The 17053-nt window shown below is 53.6% G+C and overlaps 8 protein-coding genes across 8 annotated transcripts; 4 read left to right on the top strand and 4 right to left on the bottom strand.

The window, feature by feature from the left end:
* Positions 1-1458: 1458 nt before the first annotated feature.
* On the bottom strand, positions 1459-3462 carry ACRALDRAFT_1061202 (uncharacterized protein). Its single transcript, XM_071016385.1, has 2 exons — positions 2719-3462; positions 1459-2656 (listed from the first exon to the last, which is right to left on the bottom strand). The coding sequence occupies exons 1-2, from the start codon at positions 2907-2909 to the stop codon at positions 2146-2148; spliced, it is 702 nt and encodes a 233-aa protein (XP_070876960.1). The 5' UTR covers positions 2910-3462; the 3' UTR covers positions 1459-2145.
* Positions 3463-3766: 304 nt separating this feature from the next.
* On the top strand, positions 3767-4118 carry ACRALDRAFT_2016989 (uncharacterized protein; the record flags this gene model as incomplete). The annotated part of the gene is made up of 4 exons (XM_071019865.1): positions 3767-3777; positions 3857-3896; positions 3983-4073; positions 4099-4118. 4 exons carry the CDS (start codon positions 3767-3769, stop codon positions 4116-4118), a joined length of 162 nt encoding a protein of 53 aa, XP_070876959.1.
* Positions 4119-4514: 396 nt separating this feature from the next.
* Positions 4515-5392, bottom strand: ACRALDRAFT_2025622 (uncharacterized protein; the record flags this gene model as incomplete). The annotated part of the gene is made up of 2 exons (XM_071020329.1): positions 4515-5150; positions 5231-5392. The coding sequence occupies 2 exons, from the start codon at positions 5390-5392 to the stop codon at positions 4515-4517; spliced, it is 798 nt and encodes a 265-aa protein (XP_070876958.1).
* Positions 5393-5835: 443 nt separating this feature from the next.
* On the top strand, positions 5836-6942 carry ACRALDRAFT_2099892 (uncharacterized protein; the record flags this gene model as incomplete). Its single annotated transcript, XM_071022977.1, has 2 exons — positions 5836-6216; positions 6304-6942. 2 exons carry the CDS (start codon positions 5836-5838, stop codon positions 6940-6942), a joined length of 1020 nt encoding a protein of 339 aa, XP_070876957.1.
* A 678-nt stretch (positions 6943-7620) lies between these two features.
* ACRALDRAFT_2040258 (uncharacterized protein) lies at positions 7621-9630 on the bottom strand (the record flags this gene model as incomplete). Its single annotated transcript, XM_071021036.1, has 3 exons — positions 7621-9055; positions 9113-9401; positions 9459-9630. The coding sequence occupies 3 exons, from the start codon at positions 9628-9630 to the stop codon at positions 7621-7623; spliced, it is 1896 nt and encodes a 631-aa protein (XP_070876956.1).
* A 1270-nt stretch (positions 9631-10900) lies between these two features.
* On the top strand, positions 10901-12399 carry ACRALDRAFT_1028338 (uncharacterized protein; the record flags this gene model as incomplete). Its single annotated transcript, XM_071014842.1, has 2 exons — positions 10901-12150; positions 12219-12399. The coding sequence occupies 2 exons, from the start codon at positions 10901-10903 to the stop codon at positions 12397-12399; spliced, it is 1431 nt and encodes a 476-aa protein (XP_070876955.1).
* Positions 12400-12709: 310 nt separating this feature from the next.
* ACRALDRAFT_207164 (uncharacterized protein) lies at positions 12710-14054 on the bottom strand (the record flags this gene model as incomplete). The annotated part of the gene is made up of 4 exons (XM_071022186.1): positions 12710-12888; positions 12920-13820; positions 13849-13907; positions 14021-14054. The coding sequence occupies 4 exons, from the start codon at positions 14052-14054 to the stop codon at positions 12710-12712; spliced, it is 1173 nt and encodes a 390-aa protein (XP_070876954.1).
* A 105-nt stretch (positions 14055-14159) lies between these two features.
* On the top strand, positions 14160-16744 carry ACRALDRAFT_207163 (uncharacterized protein; the record flags this gene model as incomplete). The annotated part of the gene is made up of 16 exons (XM_071022185.1): positions 14160-14224; positions 14259-14326; positions 14402-14461; positions 14503-14589; positions 14644-14728; positions 14757-14827; positions 14884-14930; positions 14997-15017; positions 15060-15154; positions 15231-15311; positions 15347-15356; positions 15411-15595; positions 15640-15804; positions 15856-16431; positions 16487-16575; positions 16623-16744. The coding sequence occupies 16 exons, from the start codon at positions 14160-14162 to the stop codon at positions 16742-16744; spliced, it is 1827 nt and encodes a 608-aa protein (XP_070876953.1).
* Between the last annotated feature and the right edge of the window lie 309 nt (positions 16745-17053).

Here is a 17053-nt window from a genome sequence, read left to right as displayed (position 1 = left end):
ATGAAGCAGGGCGGGAATCGGGACCATTTTCAATCGAGGCGGCGCTCGGAGCGAGATATTATTCTTAATTGAGATGGCCGCCCAGAGAGCACTTGCACCGGCCATCCCGGCCACTTGATTGCAGTGTAATGACGACTGGCTTGTGGACAGGTGCACACGTGCTGTGGCGCTTTGCACGAAGTACAGCCAGCCCATCCAATTGTCCCTTTGCTTCCTTGATCCATTGGCACGTCCATGAGCCCTGGCGAGGCTAGGATTCAGAGCCCTTCAAATGCCATGGAGGACCGATGACAGAGCGCTTGTGACCTTCTCCAGGGCCTGCTTTGCAGCACGCACACTCCCTGGATCATTGACGCCGACGAGACGGAAGAACTGAGGGTACGTTGTATATTTGCCAAGGATCGAATTTGTTGGGTAAAGAGTCTTGGAGAGTCTTGGGAGCATTGGTGCAAGGAGGCAACCAGAGCCAACCAGAATAGGGCAAGGCAGGGGATGGTGGACTTTGTGGAGTCGGCGTGGTCGGCACACACGCACCGAAAGAACGACGGAAGGGGTTGAAAGGAGAAACGGGCTGGCGTACCTGTTGTCTGGGCGGCGGAACGTGGGGAGGGATACAACGTACGTACGATAGTACGATTGCAGGCGGCTGGGCGGCAACGGGGGTTACGTGGACAGTGGGGAGGGCTGAGATTGACGATTGCGCATTCCGAATGGCCGAGCCTGTCCCGCGATTCTGTGCCGGTTTCCGTGGTTTCACTGACAAGCGCGCGGTTTTATTGTTAGGAGACAAAGGAAGGGAGAAGAAATGCGGATTGTCGGAAAGACGGGAGATATATATCATGTTTGACGTCCAGTCGGTGAGATCGGTCTGCCTATCGGTTTGGTTCATTGGTGTGAGGGCGAGAGAGTTTGGCGGCGGCTTCGTCAATGCGGGCGGCGGGATGACAAATGGGCTACCTAGAAGGTTACAATATATCGGATTGGATATTGATTGAGATCATTGAAATCGTCCAAATGTGAGACATTTCATCATTTCCCTCTTCCAGCTTCAATTCAGGCATGTGTTCTGGTGGCAATGGGCGGGTAATCGTCACTGAACGTGGAAGTGTGTGCGAAAAGATCTGCTGCCACCTGCCTTGAAGGACAATATCTACCTCGTCCAGGTACTTCTAGCGTACCATCTCACAAAGTACCTGCAACCGTTGTATGCGCGAGTTCCCCCGTGTTCCTCCGAATATCCCCCTTGGCAAGGTACATTTTGTCTACCTACCTAATTCGTACATGCATGATGCGCGTTCTCGCTCGAAAATGCAGTCTTCACTCGAGAGTCCACGACGATGCGACGAATCCCCTCGCGTCGTCACAAACCTGCATGCCGGCATCGGGGCCAAATGCCAGCACGACGGAAACAGGCTAGCCAGCTATTCAGAATTAACTCAAAAACCACCATTCTTCTATGGTCTCGTCCCCTTCTCTGATTGAATTCAAAATTACTTCCTGGTTCGTTTATTCGTAGGTAGCGATCTAGCAGGCGAATGCAGCATGCACCTGAGTCTAGTGCGAGACTCGCTGTCTTCTCCTAGGTAATCATCTCGATCATCCCTCGACGTGATGCACAGGGAGCAACACACTTCAGATTACACGATCTCGCCCCTTGGCAGATGTAAGACAATCGTCAAGCCGAGGCAACAGACGGCGGGGATTGTTTCTATCGATTGTCAAGCACCAATGTGACGAGGTAATCATATATCATCTCGTCGCCATATTCTCGACCCCTTCCATTAGAGTCATCGTAGCCCCATGACGGTGCTAGGGTGAGACACCACCTGACTGCTTTCACCCCCAAGACACACAAGGTCCGTGAATGTTCAAGTATCATTTAATTGGCACGCTATAAAACATTACACCGATCATTCGTTGCCGACACATAATTGTCAGGCATGTGGTATCAATCAGTCATCAAATGGCATCCATCGTCCCCATCACCACACCCATCATGAACGCCCTGAAAAACCTCAGCTTCCTCGAATTAAGATCACCCTATTAACCATCTCCCTCCATTAGTTCGCAACCCAAACTTTACACACCACCTGGGTGGTCCCATACTATTGCTCCAGCGTCTAAAGTGGACGAGCTGGTGACAGCCTAGTAGCGATTACGTGACCACCAGCGCCTGCGGCCAGTGGTGGGGGGAGGAGCTGTGAATCCAGATTTGCGATTCTCGCGGCGGCGCTTAGAACGGCCGCTGCAACAGGTGACAAAGAGAATGACCGAGGCGACGAGAGAGCACACGGCGGCGACGAGGACGCACCACAGCGCGGCGCCGTAGCGGGCGCTGCTGGAGGGACTGCCGCCGTCGTCATCGTCGTTGACGTTGTTGCGGACGGCGGAGATCCAAACAAAGTCGCAGATGAGGACCACCGTGGTGACGAGGAAGGCCAGGCCGGCGACGAGCGATGCCAGGAACGAGCCGAACATGCCCGAGCCCAGGGACAGGAGGAAGCCGATGAACGAGATGCCGGCGGCGATCGGGTGCAGGATCATTACGTTGGTCAGGGCTTCGACGGTGCTTTGGCGGACATCCGAAAACTCGGTGCCCTCTACCGCGGTAATGATGTCGGTGGGCGAATACCCGATGGACGTGGAGGAGCAGCCCCTATTCACACATGTCTCATGAGCATACTTTTTCCTTGATGAATGATAATGAGATCTCCTTACCTGTTGGATATCCCGCGGACACACCAGCCAAAGGTACCAAACGTAATTTCTTCATCGCCTCTACCCAAGTCGACCGTGAAGAGAGAGATGTAGCTCACGGTGGGAGCTGTGACGGATGACACGACGAGAAGGACTGTTGCTGCGAGCAACAGGAATGTGCCGAAGTGGTTTACTAAGCTGAGAAGACCCATCGTGAAGACGCCGGGCCACTAGACTTGCCGGTCGTGAGGTGTAGTGTGAGGTGTAGTGCTGTGGGCGATGGTGTGTATTGTACGTTGTATATTCGTGCTGTGGAGAATTGGTCCCTTGAATTGGCCTCGTCTCTCGGCGTGCGGTATCGGCGCAAGTGTTCGGCGCGTGTCTGCTTCAGCCTCGGAGAATCGTCGATATGGACAAGTGAACTGTCTACGAGACAAGGAGGATGAGAGCCTTGGGACTACACTATATAAGTGCCTCCGAAGAAGACAAGACAACGATGCCGGCAAGGTAGCACAGGGCTGTGTATGCAGCCAGGGACGTGCGTCTAGCCACATTCCCGGAGCGGAAGAGAGAATGCGGCCTCGTTGACCGGGGGGAGAAACAGGGAAGATGGAGAAGAACGCTATACCTAGCACAGCAAGACGAGACGACCTCATGGGTTGGCATCGGATCGACTGGCCTACGTAAGGGACAATAATAGCATCAGTATCTAAGCCCTGTGGCGACGTCATGCAGTACGTTATCGCAAGAGGAGGCCGCCAAGTCGAGCTTATGGAAATACCGACTGCCCAGGATGTACGTTGTAAGGCTGTGACGGCGTCTTTGGCTTGTGGTCTGGTGACACCGTCGTTGCACGGTTGATGAGGTGTGGGAGAAAAAAGGTACGTGCCCAACCTGGCAGACGGATGACGTAGTCACGCTTGGCTGTGCAGGGACCCAAAGACGGCTGGATTGTGGGTCCCTGCGAGGAACCTGGACCGTCTCCTGGTCCCTGGACACCTTGCCACCCCTAGTAAAGATCATGTTTGTTTGTCAAAATAGTAAGCCAAACTGCCGGGATCACAATGCAATGGTTACAAAGTAAGCCAATGAGGATCAAATGGGATTAGAAGTGCCGAGTAGGAGAAAGCGGTGATTAGTTTGATGTGTGACTGCTAAGGCTCGAATCGGTATTCCAACTGATCGGGGGATTCATGATTGTTAGAACTGCCTGTCAGAAATTTCTATCCTTAATAAAATGCATCTTGATTCGAAGCGTCCTCTTGCAAGTTGCCCTTAATTCAAGCACAAATGCAACATCAATCCATCGGTAACACTTGGCTCCACCCGCGAATATCCGGCTCAGGTTGCTGAGCTGGCATTCGACACTGCGCGCGGTCAAAGCCACAATTGACGTGGCAGCCCATCTTGTTTTGGCTTAGAGGTTCTGTAACATAGCCAGTCATTATGGCTTATGGTGTGTCAATGCGTTCCGGCGCCCTCTTGTCGTGTCTCTGAGTACCGGAAAGCGGGGGCTTGGGTCTGTGTGTCTCAGTCGTAAGTTGGCCGCATTGACGAAACATTGAGCGGTGTCTGTCGTGAACTAAAGATCGAGGTCGAATTGAGCCTCTCATGGCCCATGCCGACTGCGCATGCTAATTTCCCGCGGAAGGTCGTTACATGAGGAGTGGACACTGAGGTTCGTGAGCAGCTGTGCTGCCTCGGTCACCGCTCGACGGGGCATTGCAGTCGATGCCCATCTAACCCATTTCCAGAACATGTTCTGTTGTTTATGGGAACGTTATGATTGGAACCTTTTTCCAGGCATCGCGGTTGATTCAAGTGCCTGGTGCATCGGTCTTGGGACCATCAACAGGCGACTGCTGTTGGTCCGGAGACGCCTGGTCCTGGAGGTGCAGCAAGCCGTCCATCACAGCGGGCATGCTCTTCTTCTGTTTCTGACGCAGTAGCCGCTCGGCCATCGCCCTCTTTTCCACGTCCAGCGACTTCGACCCAAACACGAGGTCCTCCACATTGTTGCTCCGCGCCATGTCCGCGCTCTGTCCGCCAGACTCCCAGTCCGACAACCCATCCGAAGCAATGCCGCGAGGCATTGATCGCTTCAAGGCGGAAAACATGGCCGTCTCACGACGACCGTCGGGCCAGGGCCCGTGCAGAGGTGATGAACGGATGGCAGCCGAGTGGACGTATTCGGAAGCTGGAAAGATGTGCACCGTGAACTGCTTATTCTTGCCCCCGAGTCCCAGATGCTGCGCCTCGCTTTCGTTTTCGTCCTGCCCATTGGCAGCCTCGGAGTCTAAAATCGGATCATTCGAAGGTGCCGTCGTCAGGAACGACCTGACTGAGCGGCTATGCACCTCTGGAGCAAGCTGGTATTGGAATGGGCTTTTCTGTACGAGATATTCGGCACCGGACTGGTGGCGTGTGACGGAAATGAAAGAGGCATCGTGCTTCTACGCGTGGACGTATATGTGTCAGTGATCTACTCTGACTCCAAGAGCGGCTCTGAAGGTAAAGGAAGGATATTTCTCACATCAAGCTTTCGAAAAACTTCAATGTTGGCGTACTTCTGCAATGCGTGCAACACGGCTCGTCGTTCCGAGAATTTGATGGGCGTTGGGACGACCGTCACTTGAACCGTCCGAGAACTGACTTTATTAGAAAGGTTGCGAATGACGTTCGCGCCTCTGGACATGGCGAAGAAATGATGGCGATTCGTCCGGTCTGTTATATAGAGCTGGCTTGAGTATGGATGCTCGAGAGCATCGCGGTCAGTTCTACGAATAGGTAATTTAGCGTGAAGCCGTGTCAATTGGTAAGTTTTCAGACTTGACACGGTGACAGGTACTGTCTCTGGCTGATGGCGGGGTTCAATTCACCGACTCACCGATCCATTACCCGCATCCTGTACCACACACCTTGTAGAATCGCCTAGAATTACGTCGTCCTCTCTGTCTCTCCCCAACTCGACACCTTTCCCTCGCCTCGACTTGTGTCGCGAGATACCCTTCGTCTCGTGCTAGACGATAAGACGAATCTACACCCCTAAAAAAGACAAAGAAAAGAAGGGAAAGACTTGAAAGAAACAACAAAAATACCTCGATCCGCCTGCCTTTCCCCCTCCTACATTTGACAACCATGTCCGCCGCTGTGATCGACGTGGACGCCATGGAGCCCACGCTCCAGCCCCTCCTTGACCAGCGCACTCTACGATGGGTTTTCGTCGGCGGCAAGGGTGGTGTCGGAAAGACTACCACATCGTGTTCTCTCGCCATCCAGCTCGCCAAGGCCCGCAAGTCCGTCCTCCTCATCTCCACCGACCCGGCGCACAACTTATCCGACGCCTTCAACCAAAAGTTCGGCAAGGAGGCTCGCCTCGTCGAAGGCTTCGATAACCTCTCCGCCATGGAAATCGACCCCAACGGCAGCATGCAGGACCTCCTCGCCGGCCAGGGCGCCGACGATCTCGACGCTATGGGTGGCGGCTTGGGGGGCATGATGCAGGATCTGGCCTTTGCTGTGAGTCGCGACGTCCCCGTTTCTCCAGAGACTTCCTGGATGCTGTAAAGAGAACACCATGTCTTGACTGAAGGCTGTCGAGTCTAGATCCCCGGCATTGACGAAGCCATGTCCTTCGCCGAGATCCTAAAACAGGTCAAGTCCATGTCATACGAGACCATCATCTTCGATACTGCCCCGACGGGCCACACCCTTCGCTTCCTCCAGTTCCCTTCCGTCCTGGAGAAGGCCCTGGCCAAGATCTCCCAGCTCTCCTCCCAGTACGGGCCCCTCCTTAACGGCTTCCTCGGCCAGGGAGGACAGCTACCCAACGGCCAGAACCTCAATGACATGATGGCCAAGCTCGATTCCCTCCGCGAGACCATCTCCGAGGTCAACGCCCAATTCAAGGACGAGACCCTCACCACCTTTGTCTGCGTCTGCATCCCCGAATTCCTCAGTCTATATGAGACAGAGCGCATGATTCAGGAGCTAGCCAGTTATGGCATCGACACCCACTCGATCGTCGTCAACCAGCTCCTTTTCCCCAAGAAGGGCTCCGATTGTGACCAATGCAATGCTCGTCGCAAGATGCAGAAGAAGTACCTCGAGCAGATCGAGGAACTCTACGACGAGTTCAATGTCGTCAAGATGCCCTTGCTGGTCGAGGAGGTCCGCGGGAAAGAAAAGCTCGAGAGGTTTAGTGAGATGCTCGTCAAGCCGTACGTTCCACCAGAGATGGATTAAAGATGTCACTCGGAATTATATGAAACAGGAGGAAAAACTAGGGTGTGGGTTTTTATATCTAGTCCGAGAGAGACTGCGTGGGGGATCCTGGACGATATACATGCGGACACGCGGATCTACGAGTTTTATGCCATAGGAGTACGGGGAGCATTAGAATACAGCAGTGAATAACGATTTGATACCCGGCGAGCATGTTGGTTGAAAGGGTTTATTTCTCAATTCATCAAGTTACGACGCAATTCATGAAAACAAAGGAGCGTAATCCGCCCTGTCGCTGGTACGGCGAAGACCGTCACTCTTTCCACACAACACCCTCCAGTTCATGTCTCCTGACCCTGTCCCCTGGAGACCCTTCTATGCCCGCCCGTCCCATGCATCCTTCCGCATCCTTTTGCCCAAGAGATAAACGCAGAAAAACAATAGAAATAAAAGCCCCGTTCCCTTCCCCAACGCCATAGCTTCCGATATCTGTCCAATGGGATAATGCCAACGCGACCGTACCTTGGGTGGATGCGAAGATTGCCGCCAGACAACCCAGAATGGTGCTTGGGCCAATATTATACAGAATTAGCAACGTAATGAAACGCTCTGTGGGAAATCCGGGCCAGTCTTGCAGCGCAATTGGCTGGTCGTCTCCAGGTTGTGAGCCACTTCAGATAGCCCGACATGAGGGAAATCTCACAGTTCCCGGTAGTCGCTCGGACGAGGCACTCGTCGCTGACGGCTCTGGTGGCGGTGGGGATTAACAGGCCTGCGGAAGTAGGCATCGTCGTCGTTGCTGGGCTGGGTGAAATTGTGTCTTTGTTGATTGTTGTAGCCATTCATGGGCCCTCCGAGCATCCCTGGCATCCCCTGCATACCGTTCATACCGTTCATACCGCCACCATTCATATTGAAGTTGCCGTTGAACATTGCATTCCCATTCATATCGGGGGGGAAACCGCCCTGCATGGGATTGAAGCCGGGCATGCCCATCATAGGATTCATCCCATTCATCATGGGCATGCCCATATTCATGTTGCCCATGTTGGGCATCCCCATAGGGAAGTTGCCCATGTTCATATTCACACCCCCAAACCCCCCGAAGCCCATCATAGGATTCATGGGCATACCGAACGCGCCGTTCATCATGGCCTGTTGCTGCTGTTGCTGTTCCTGTTGCCTCTGCATAGCCTTGGGCGCCTTTGGAATCTTCGGATTCTCGAGCAAGTCGTCGGCTGGTCGTTTCTTGGCGTTGGCTTCGGCAGACGGGGTTCCTTCCTTGGGCGCTGGCGCCGCGGCTGCGGATGTAGGTGACGTCGCCTGTGTCGGGGTATCCTTAGGCGAGGCCTTGGCCGCGGCAGGCGCTGGAGAATTGGATGCAGCCTTCTCCTTGTCCGCCTGTTGTTGCACCTCTTGCTGGGAACTTTCTGTCTTGTCCTGAACCGCATCCTTGGTCGCAGACGTTGGCGAGGAGGCAGCGGCGGCGGCAGGCGTAGTCGCAGCGGGGCTCTTCGGCTCCGACTTCTCCTTCAGGTAATCGTTCATTGTCTTGACAGCCTCATCATCTGGCTTCAAGTCGTCAATCAAGACGCTATCCGCATTGCAATGCGGACAGACAAAGTCTGATTCGATGAGAGCATTGGTGATGCAATCATTACAATACGTCTTCTGGCAGCACGGAGTCTTCATTGGCTCTATGAACATTTTCTTGTCAATTGGGCAAGCCAATCCCCTCTCCTGTACCTCTTTGTCGCCCATGGCAATGGCCTTTGCCGCCGAGGCTGACGACTTGGCCTTGGCCTGAAACTGTTCCCAAGACGCCTTGTCAGGTTCGGCAACGACGAACTCTCCATCGGCATTTACCATGATTCCCGATGGTCTCTTGGTGTCGTCGTCGCCGTTCTGCGCAAGGGCAACCGATTTGTCAACGGTCCGCAAGAAAGAGCGCGGAATACCCGTTGTCCGCTTCACTCGCGGCCGGTTGTCGAACTCGGGGTCGTCGTTAGTAGGGCAAAGTTGAATCCAATGCCCCTTCTCTCCGCAGCGATAGCAGATATACCCGTTGGGGGGATCGTGGTCTGGGACATTAGCTGGCCTCTTGGAGCCACCCTTGTGGAAGACCGGGGTTTGACTGCGATTGTTAGCTGACAATGATGCAAATATTGGAATGGATGGGTGGATTACATACTGGGACATCTCTTCTTGCTGAGCTGACCACTGCTCGCTCTGGGCAGCGAACATGGCTGCCATCTTCTCCTCTTCTGTCATAGCACTGCTCATCTGTGTGAAAGCATTCGTGGTTGGCTTCGCAACTGTCGATTTAACCGTCTGCTCCTTGCGCGCCGAGTTCTTTGCTGACACAGGCATCTTGCCCAGAACATATCGTGCGCCACGCCCGGCGCCTGGCTTCGCGGCAGGAAGACGCCGAGCAACAACGGTTGTCGACCGCGGGATAATCGTGGTATCGTCATCGTACTCTGTAGGATCATTAGCGTCACAAGTCGTGCTTCAGGTACATGCTCATCTCGACTTACCCTCGCTACCATCCTCGGTATAAATGGCCAGGTCAAAATCTGTGCCGTCGCCTAGACCGCTCTTCAGGATGATATCTCGCTTCAGCTCGAAAACTGAAATCCCGGTGCCGTCGAACTCCACTCGCGTGGGCTCCTTCTGAGACTTGAACTTGAAAAAAACGGACGACGACATGTTGACGGTTTGGTGGTAAATTGTGCTGAATGACCTAGGTGATGTCGCAGAGAAACCGAGAGGACGACAGAACGGCCTATATCTCTCCTAAAGATAACCAACTCTTCTCCTGCTGTCAAAAAAGGCAGACAAGTCTGTACTGGCAACTCGATCGCTCACGAGCAAGGACGTCAGTACGTTTGGTCGGGGGGGAGGGGAACCCTAGATTTTGTTTCTTGATTCTTGATCTCTCGCGCTGAACCTTCAAGGAGGGAGAATCAATTTATGATTGTCTTGGGAACAATATGCAAGGCTGGGTTAGGTGGAATACGGAAGGAAGAAAAAAGAAGAGTACAAAGCCCAAAAAGGGAGAATATCGCCAAGGCAGAGTAAAAGGCAGTCCTTTGAGAATTGAGATCCTCCACACATCCAAATCACTCTTGCGCCACGAGCACCATCAGCAAAGCAGCCTTAGTTAGCCCGCCAAAAATAATGATTCCCTCGTCAGTCTTTATTTGTCTGCGTTGCGTTCAAAGGCGGCTCTAATATGTTGTCGACAATGTCAACGATCTGGACTGGGAACGTCGAAGATCCGCCGATGCTGGAGGGTTTGTGAAAGAGAGAATGCGTGATTTCGTTTTCGCGACCGTAAAATCAAAGAGAGGAGGGCAGTCCTTCACGGATCACAAATAGTCAACGGAAGGAGATAAGTTTGATGCTTCGGGGTCGGTTTGCAGTGGTGTTGTATTCCGTTGCTCCTCGTACGACTGGTGGGTGAATGTGGAAGTGGACGGAAGAAACGAAACAGTCACAAGGGGGAGGGGGAAACGATGTTAAGAATTTGCAGGCAGAGAGAGGCAAGGTTGGTCATGTGACTCAAGTTTGCCGGCTTGGCTGCCAATTAGGTAGGGATTACCAATGAAATCACGTGACCACGTTTTATCCTGATTACAAACCTGACCGATACAAACCTGACCGATACAAACCTGCCCGTCCTGCGAATGCCGGCGCTGGCCGCTCCTTCGACCCCGCCATCCAGTTGCCTTGCTAACGAACCTTGAGCCTTCACTGTTGCGTCCCATCTGCCCAATGAGCTGGTGGTAAATAATTGTCATCCTCTGGCGTAATGCCCCGCATCTCCCTCCTTCGCCCCTCGTGGTGCTCGCAGGCCATTTCGAGAAAACCAACTCTTCTTCTCCCCAAAGCTCGGCCGTTTGCAGTTGCTCCATCATCTCTCCCAAGTGCTCGATCCTATCTCACACCAACCATACAAGCCCACCAAGCTCGAAAGATGGCGCCTCAACTAGACGGTTTCTTCAAGCAGGTCGACAGCGATGCTGGCCTGTACATCGAACGCCTCCGGAAGGCTGTGGCCATTCCCTCCATCTCTGCCGAGCCCGCTCGCCGTCCCGATGTCGTTCGGATGGGCGAGTGGCTAGCTGACGAGCTGAAGGCCCTGGGAGCCTCTGTCGAACTCCGGCCCCTTGGCGAGCAGCCCGGGCATCCTGGCCTGGAACTGCCTCCTGTCGTACTAGCCCGGTACGGAAATGACAAGAACAAGAGAACCATTCTGGTGTATGGCCATTACGACGTCCAGCCCGCAGAGAAGGGCGATGGCTGGGCGACCGAGCCGTTTGACCTTACGGTGGACGAGAAAGGCAGGATGTTCGGTCGAGGATCCACGGACGACAAAGGTCCCGTTCTCGGCTGGCTGAACGCCATTGAAGCGCACCAGAAGGCCGGCATCGACTTTCCCGTCAATCTCCTGATGTGCTTCGAGGGTATGGAGGAATACGGGTCAGAGGGTCTGGACGACCTTATCGTGGCCGAAGCCAACAAGTACTTCGCCGACGCCGAAGCCATCTGTATTTCGGACAATTACTGGCTGGGCACGGAGAAGCCCTGCTTGACCTACGGTCTGCGAGGCTGCAATTACTACTCCATCGAGGTATCGGGTCCCGGTGCCGACCTACACAGCGGTGTCTTTGGTGGCACCGCCCAAGAGCCCATGACCGATTTGACGCGGCTTCTTGGCTCGCTCGTCGACACCAACGGCAAGATCCAGATTCCCGGCATTGCCGAGCAAGTCGCTCCCGTGACTCCGGAAGAGGAGGGCCTGTATGACAACATTTCCTTCACAATGGACGACATTTACGAATCGCTCGGCAGCAAGACGACCATCTTCGATGATAAGAAATCGACGCTCATGGCCCGCTGGCGGTTCCCGTCGCTCTCGATCCATGGAATCGAGGGGGCATTCTCTGCCCCAGGTGCCAAGACGGTGATTCCGGCAAAGGTCATCGGAAAATTCTCTATCCGGACCGTCCCGAACATGGAGATTGAGAAGACTAACCAGGCTGTCTTCAAGTACGTCGAGGAGCAGTTTGCCAAGCTCGGCAGCAAGAACACCATGAAGGTGTACGAGCAGCACTCGGGCAAGTGGTGGGTGGCGTCGCCCAAGCACTGGAACTTCTCGGCTGCGGCCAAGGCTGTCGAGAGGGTTTGGGGCACCCAGCCCGACTTTACCCGTGAGGGTGGCAGGTATGTAACGGCACATTTGATGCGTCATTATACATATATATCAGGGTATTAACTCGCGTGATCTTTAGTATCCCCGTTACACTCACCTTTGAGCAGGCCACCGGGAAGAACGTCCTCCTTCTCCCCATGGGTAGCTCAACCGACGGTGCGCACTCGATCAATGAGAAGCTTGACAAACGCAACTACATTGAGGGCATCAAGCTGCTAGGTTCGTACTTGCACTATGTCGCTGCAGAGCCCAAGGAGTAAGGCGGTGGGCGCGAGAGAATGAAGACTCCCTAGTACTTGTGGAGTTGTGCTGGGACCGGGACTCAATCATGTACAATACGACCATCATCAGGGAAGGGATGCCGACGCATATCCGTCGGATGGTAAGACTTGGGCCAGGTGAAGACATCCGTCCCCAGGCAAAAATATATATAGTAAAAGACATTGCATTCTGTAGCAAGATTGTGAAATTCATCTCATTAATGTAATTTGCGAACTTGTCAAACCCCAACGTATCCGAGCCCAGTAAATGAAGTGAGGGTATAGCTAAAGAAGGGCATATTTTTGAAGATCAATGTGTGGCGTTTTGCCGCGTGGTATAAGTGTTCCCATCCCAGACGACCCATAGAGGATATATACGCACCCATCCGAATACCAACGCCGTCATAAAAATAAGCAATATCGCAGGTGAGGCAAGTTGTAAAATGGCAGAACACCGGTTCACCTTTAGAGGCCGAAAGGAAGCATTACCTCGAGCGCCACTCCCTCTGTCATCTTGTACCCTTCCTGCTTCGCCTCTGGGCGACAGTAACGGGATCCCAGACGCCGGCAAAGATATCCTCACACTCATCTTCATCGTCAGAGTCAAAGACTATATCGTCTTGGGCACCCGTCTCTCCGGAGTGGTTCGCGTGCCAGTCGTAACCGTAAGCACCGTCATTGTCGTCGGCATCGACATCGGCATCGACGTCTTCCCAAGAACGAAAAGCGGAAACGCGTTGCGTCTCGAGAATGAACTTTCCGATCTTGTAAAATTGCGGCGGGTCGCGGGCGTCTACGTACTTCCAGCCCAGCCTGAGCCCGCACCCAGCGCAGGTGATGTCGGCGACAGTGTGCCAGCCGGTCACGAGCTGGCGCGTCTCGGGCATGTTGATGCGAATGTTGAGCAGTTCACGGCCGTCGGCGGCACCTGAATTCGAGTCGTGGTCGGAGAGGGAGAAGCGACTGGGGACCGAGGCGGGCGGCGACGGGGAAACGAGGTAGGCGCGGCCGTGGCGGCCCGTGAAGCCTTTGCTCATGATCTGCGCATGGAAGGCGATGTCGCAGGAGCAGCTGGAACAACGAAGGGTATCTGGAGCGGCGCGGGATAGGCGACGGGTGGGGACTGGGGCTGGGGCTGGACGGCACTTGTCGTCCGAGACGGCGTCGAGGTAGGTGGGTAGCGAGGAGCGGGGGGAGCTGGCGGGGGAGCTCGTAACGGAAGAAGTTGGCGAGCTGCTGAGGGAGGGTAGGTCGGAATTCAGAGATGTGTTGGTCGGGGGGCGGCGTCGGAAGGGAAGTTTGAAAGTGGGAAGTAGGTAGGATGAGAAACGGGGCTTCGCAGTCGGAGTCGAAGTTGAAGTCGAAGCGACAGGTGACCATATGCCGAACGCCATATTGACAATGATGAACGATGTGCGAATCTCAAGGACGTCTTCCCTTCTAGTCCACGTCGCAACGATATGTGTTCAGGAAATGTTGAATCATGGGCGGTCTGCGGCTGCCATCGACTAGATGTCTGCCAGTGGTCGGGAGAAGGGTAGGAAAAGGTCACGCCGTGCTACTAGTTAGGTAATGTCGTTCTTGACCGGGAACACCGGCATGAGGCGGGTTAGGATGACACTTGGAGTCTCCTCATACGAGAAGGGCACGCCCATTGGACCATGTACCGATATGGGCGTACATAGGTACCTACTGTGGCGCTAAGGTTTATGCATGGACCCATCAACACTTGAAGTTTACAGCTGTATTAGGTACGAAGTATGGAGGACAATGTAGGTACTGATGGTGTCATTCGTACTGTTTCGTACCTCATGGCAAATACACAGTCACGTGGTTCGACACGAGAGGGGTTGGGTTAGGCAGAGCGAGTTGGGCATGAGCTGGGACATGAGTTGGGGTCACAGAAGGACAGCGGGGGATGCGGAGAGTTGGTGATGTTTATCGATGCCATGAGATATTCGTGATAGGAATGGACGAACTTAATCGCGAACACATAGACGAGCAGTTACGGAAGCGTCCAATAATCACACTGACATCATCGTTTTGGGGCCAAGAGCAGCTGGTGCCACGGTGTAACTCTTGTGCATCAACCAAGTTGTTCAGTCTGTCTTGAAGCCCTCCCTAGTGTGAGCCCAAGACGGATGAAGGTTCCTGTCCGCCACGTCTTCGTCATTAGGCTACTGGTAATCAGTGTTCCACTTTACGATTCCGTTTCTTCCTGTCTACTCCAAATATTTCGGTGAGAGCCCTTTGACGACCACCGGAATATCCATCTCATCTGTTTGGAACGCCCCTTGGCACCCTTGTTAATCGTCTCGGCTTGGTCCAGGTGTCAGGCCATGTAAGGTTGGTAAAAGCGTTGGTCAAATCGGCATGTCCTATTGGGAGGTTGATAGTGAACCGTCACCCCGCGTCCGTCTGCAACCGAGTGGGGTAATTAGGCGCAGATGGATCGGGCCACGGTGTGCTGTACGGTGTAACGAGGGACCAAGACAACACCAGGGGTATTCGTGCTCCTTGAAGAGTGGAATGTACAGGTAGGTAGCTAGGCCGACGAGACAAATCAAATAAAGGAAGACGCACCTCAAAGAAAAAAGCCTCTTACCTTTCATAACATTGTTGTGTGAATCCCCTCCTTAAACAGCTCGTCAACCCTACAGTATCTCTGGCGGACTGGTAACTGTCTCTCGTCTCATCAGCCCATCTCCAGACTGGACTCACTTTCGAATCAACGGGGTACTTCCACGGACATCCAGTCTTGGCAGGTCATCCAATCAGGAAGCCCAATAGTATCGGAGAGGTATCTTTCAAAAGACCGATCACCCAATTAGCGGGACTTTCTCTGCCAGCCCAATACGAATCCCCGCTAAAAAGCGGTCACCTGGCTGGGTGTACCCTGAAGCACGGTCCAGGTTCCACACCCTACCTGAGTAATCCTCCCCAATAGGTATTACCAGGTGACTTGACCGCACCTCTTTTTATTCATTTTCCCGCCCATTTTCCAGTGACAGTTTTCTCCGCCAATTGCTCATCACGCAGATCCCATCACCATCGTCTTCCACCAGCTCCGTCAAATCGACTCGAGTAAAAGAAAAGAATCAAAACAATCCAGTCTTCCATATCGAAAAGATCTCGACTCGTCCGAACAATCCACTCTTCTTGTACTCGAGTACCGCCTTTCTCGCCACCTCCTACCGTCAAGACACCAAAGGAACCATTTTATCCACCGGAAATACTCAGATCCAACGCAAAAATGTCGCCGATGAAACACACGAGGAATCAATCTAGTAGTAATTATGGCGAGGTCATTGTCCGTCAGGCCAATGTCCTTGCCAGCTGCTACATCGTCGACACTGTCGGCACTCTGAAGGGCCTCCACTACTGCACTACCGGGGCTGCCGGTAAGTCTGCCTGAACCGGGCGCGCGGCCGCCATCGCGAAGAAAAATGTAACGAGGGACGTCTTACTGATGTTTGTCTTGTTGTTTTTGTGTAAACAGGGGCAGAGTGGTATTCCTGAGGTCCCTTCCTCAGGCGTACCATCCCCTCCATCAAGTCCCCCCCTCGCCGCCTTGACGTCCTCCAACCAGCTCGCTCTGCTGCCCAAGACTGGCAGCAGCGGTTCCAAGCGCCGCGAGATTCCCGGCAAGAGGATAGCCCAGCGAGGGGGGGCAGCACTATCGATCAGGGAAGAATGTGAGAGATTCTTTTGTGAGCGCATGTCGGCCGTGTTCCATGGTGAGATGAGCACGGAATCGACTGGCCCCGGCCTGATGGGTGCTTATACTTTGCAAACGCCGCCGACCGACAATGACCGGCCGCTCTCCCGCCACTTTGGCGGCAGTAGGGACGGCAGAGCGACGGACAGACATGGTGATCACGGTGTCCCCGTTTCTTCGGTCATTGCCTGGCTCGAGATCTGGGACTTCTCGGCCGGCGCAAGTTTCCGTGCGTTTCTGGCGGATGATGGTCATGACAAGACCATGTTCGTCTTTTTTGATGGAAACATTGTCGATGCCGATTTGAAGAAGGGGTATGTTCTACTTTTTTACAGTCTAACTACTTCCTGGACTTGACTAACATGGAAGTTCCAGCCTCATGGCCTTGATCGATTTGGCCGACGGTGCGCTCGACTGCCAGCGCATCGTTGTCTGTCTTGACCGCCGCATCCCGGAACGTGAAACAAAGGGGCTCATGAAGAGTCTACAATGGGTCGGTTTTGAGCTCACGACGCTTCGTCCTTGGGCCAACATGAATATTACGAGCGAAGAATGGTTGTTTTTGGCGATGGAATTGTAGCTTTTACTTTGGGGCACGATGCAGACTTTGGCTGCTTGGCGTTCTAAGTTGTCGGACTTGGTTCCTCGCGCAAAATGGCTTGTCTTTTTATTTTTATCTTTCTTTTACCCCTTTTACCCTTGCCTTTTTTCTTTTCTCGTCTCATCCGCTTCCTCCTCGGCTTCAGGCAATATGAAGCAGGCTTTTGAGAGCTGACTTCTATTAATGTCCATCTCGTCAATCCTCTCAGTTGACAAACTACCCTGTGAGGATGAAGGCATGATATGATGATGTATGTTACGCAGGAGCAACAGCAGGTGAAACTTGTGTTCGATTTAGGGCAAAGGCATAAATTGATATAGTCGCATAACTCCAGG

Source organism: Sodiomyces alcalophilus, assembly GCF_042370955.1.
Source record: "Sodiomyces alcalophilus JCM 7366 unplaced genomic scaffold ACRALscaffold_2, whole genome shotgun sequence".
Taxonomy (NCBI): Eukaryota; Fungi; Ascomycota; class Sordariomycetes; order Glomerellales; family Plectosphaerellaceae; genus Sodiomyces; species Sodiomyces alcalophilus.
The sequence above is the reverse complement of the archived record's forward strand: the minus strand, read 5'-3'. Positions and strand labels throughout refer to the sequence as shown.

Coding starts and splice junctions, on each gene's coding strand:
- ACRALDRAFT_1061202 (XM_071016385.1), bottom strand. CDS start 2,909: ATGGGTCTTCTCAGCTTAGTAAACCACTTCGGCACATTCCTGTTGCTC. Junction 2,657..2,718: donor GTCCGCGGGATATCCAACAG/GTAAGGAGATCT, acceptor ATGTGTGAATAG/GGGCTGCTCCTCCACGTCCA.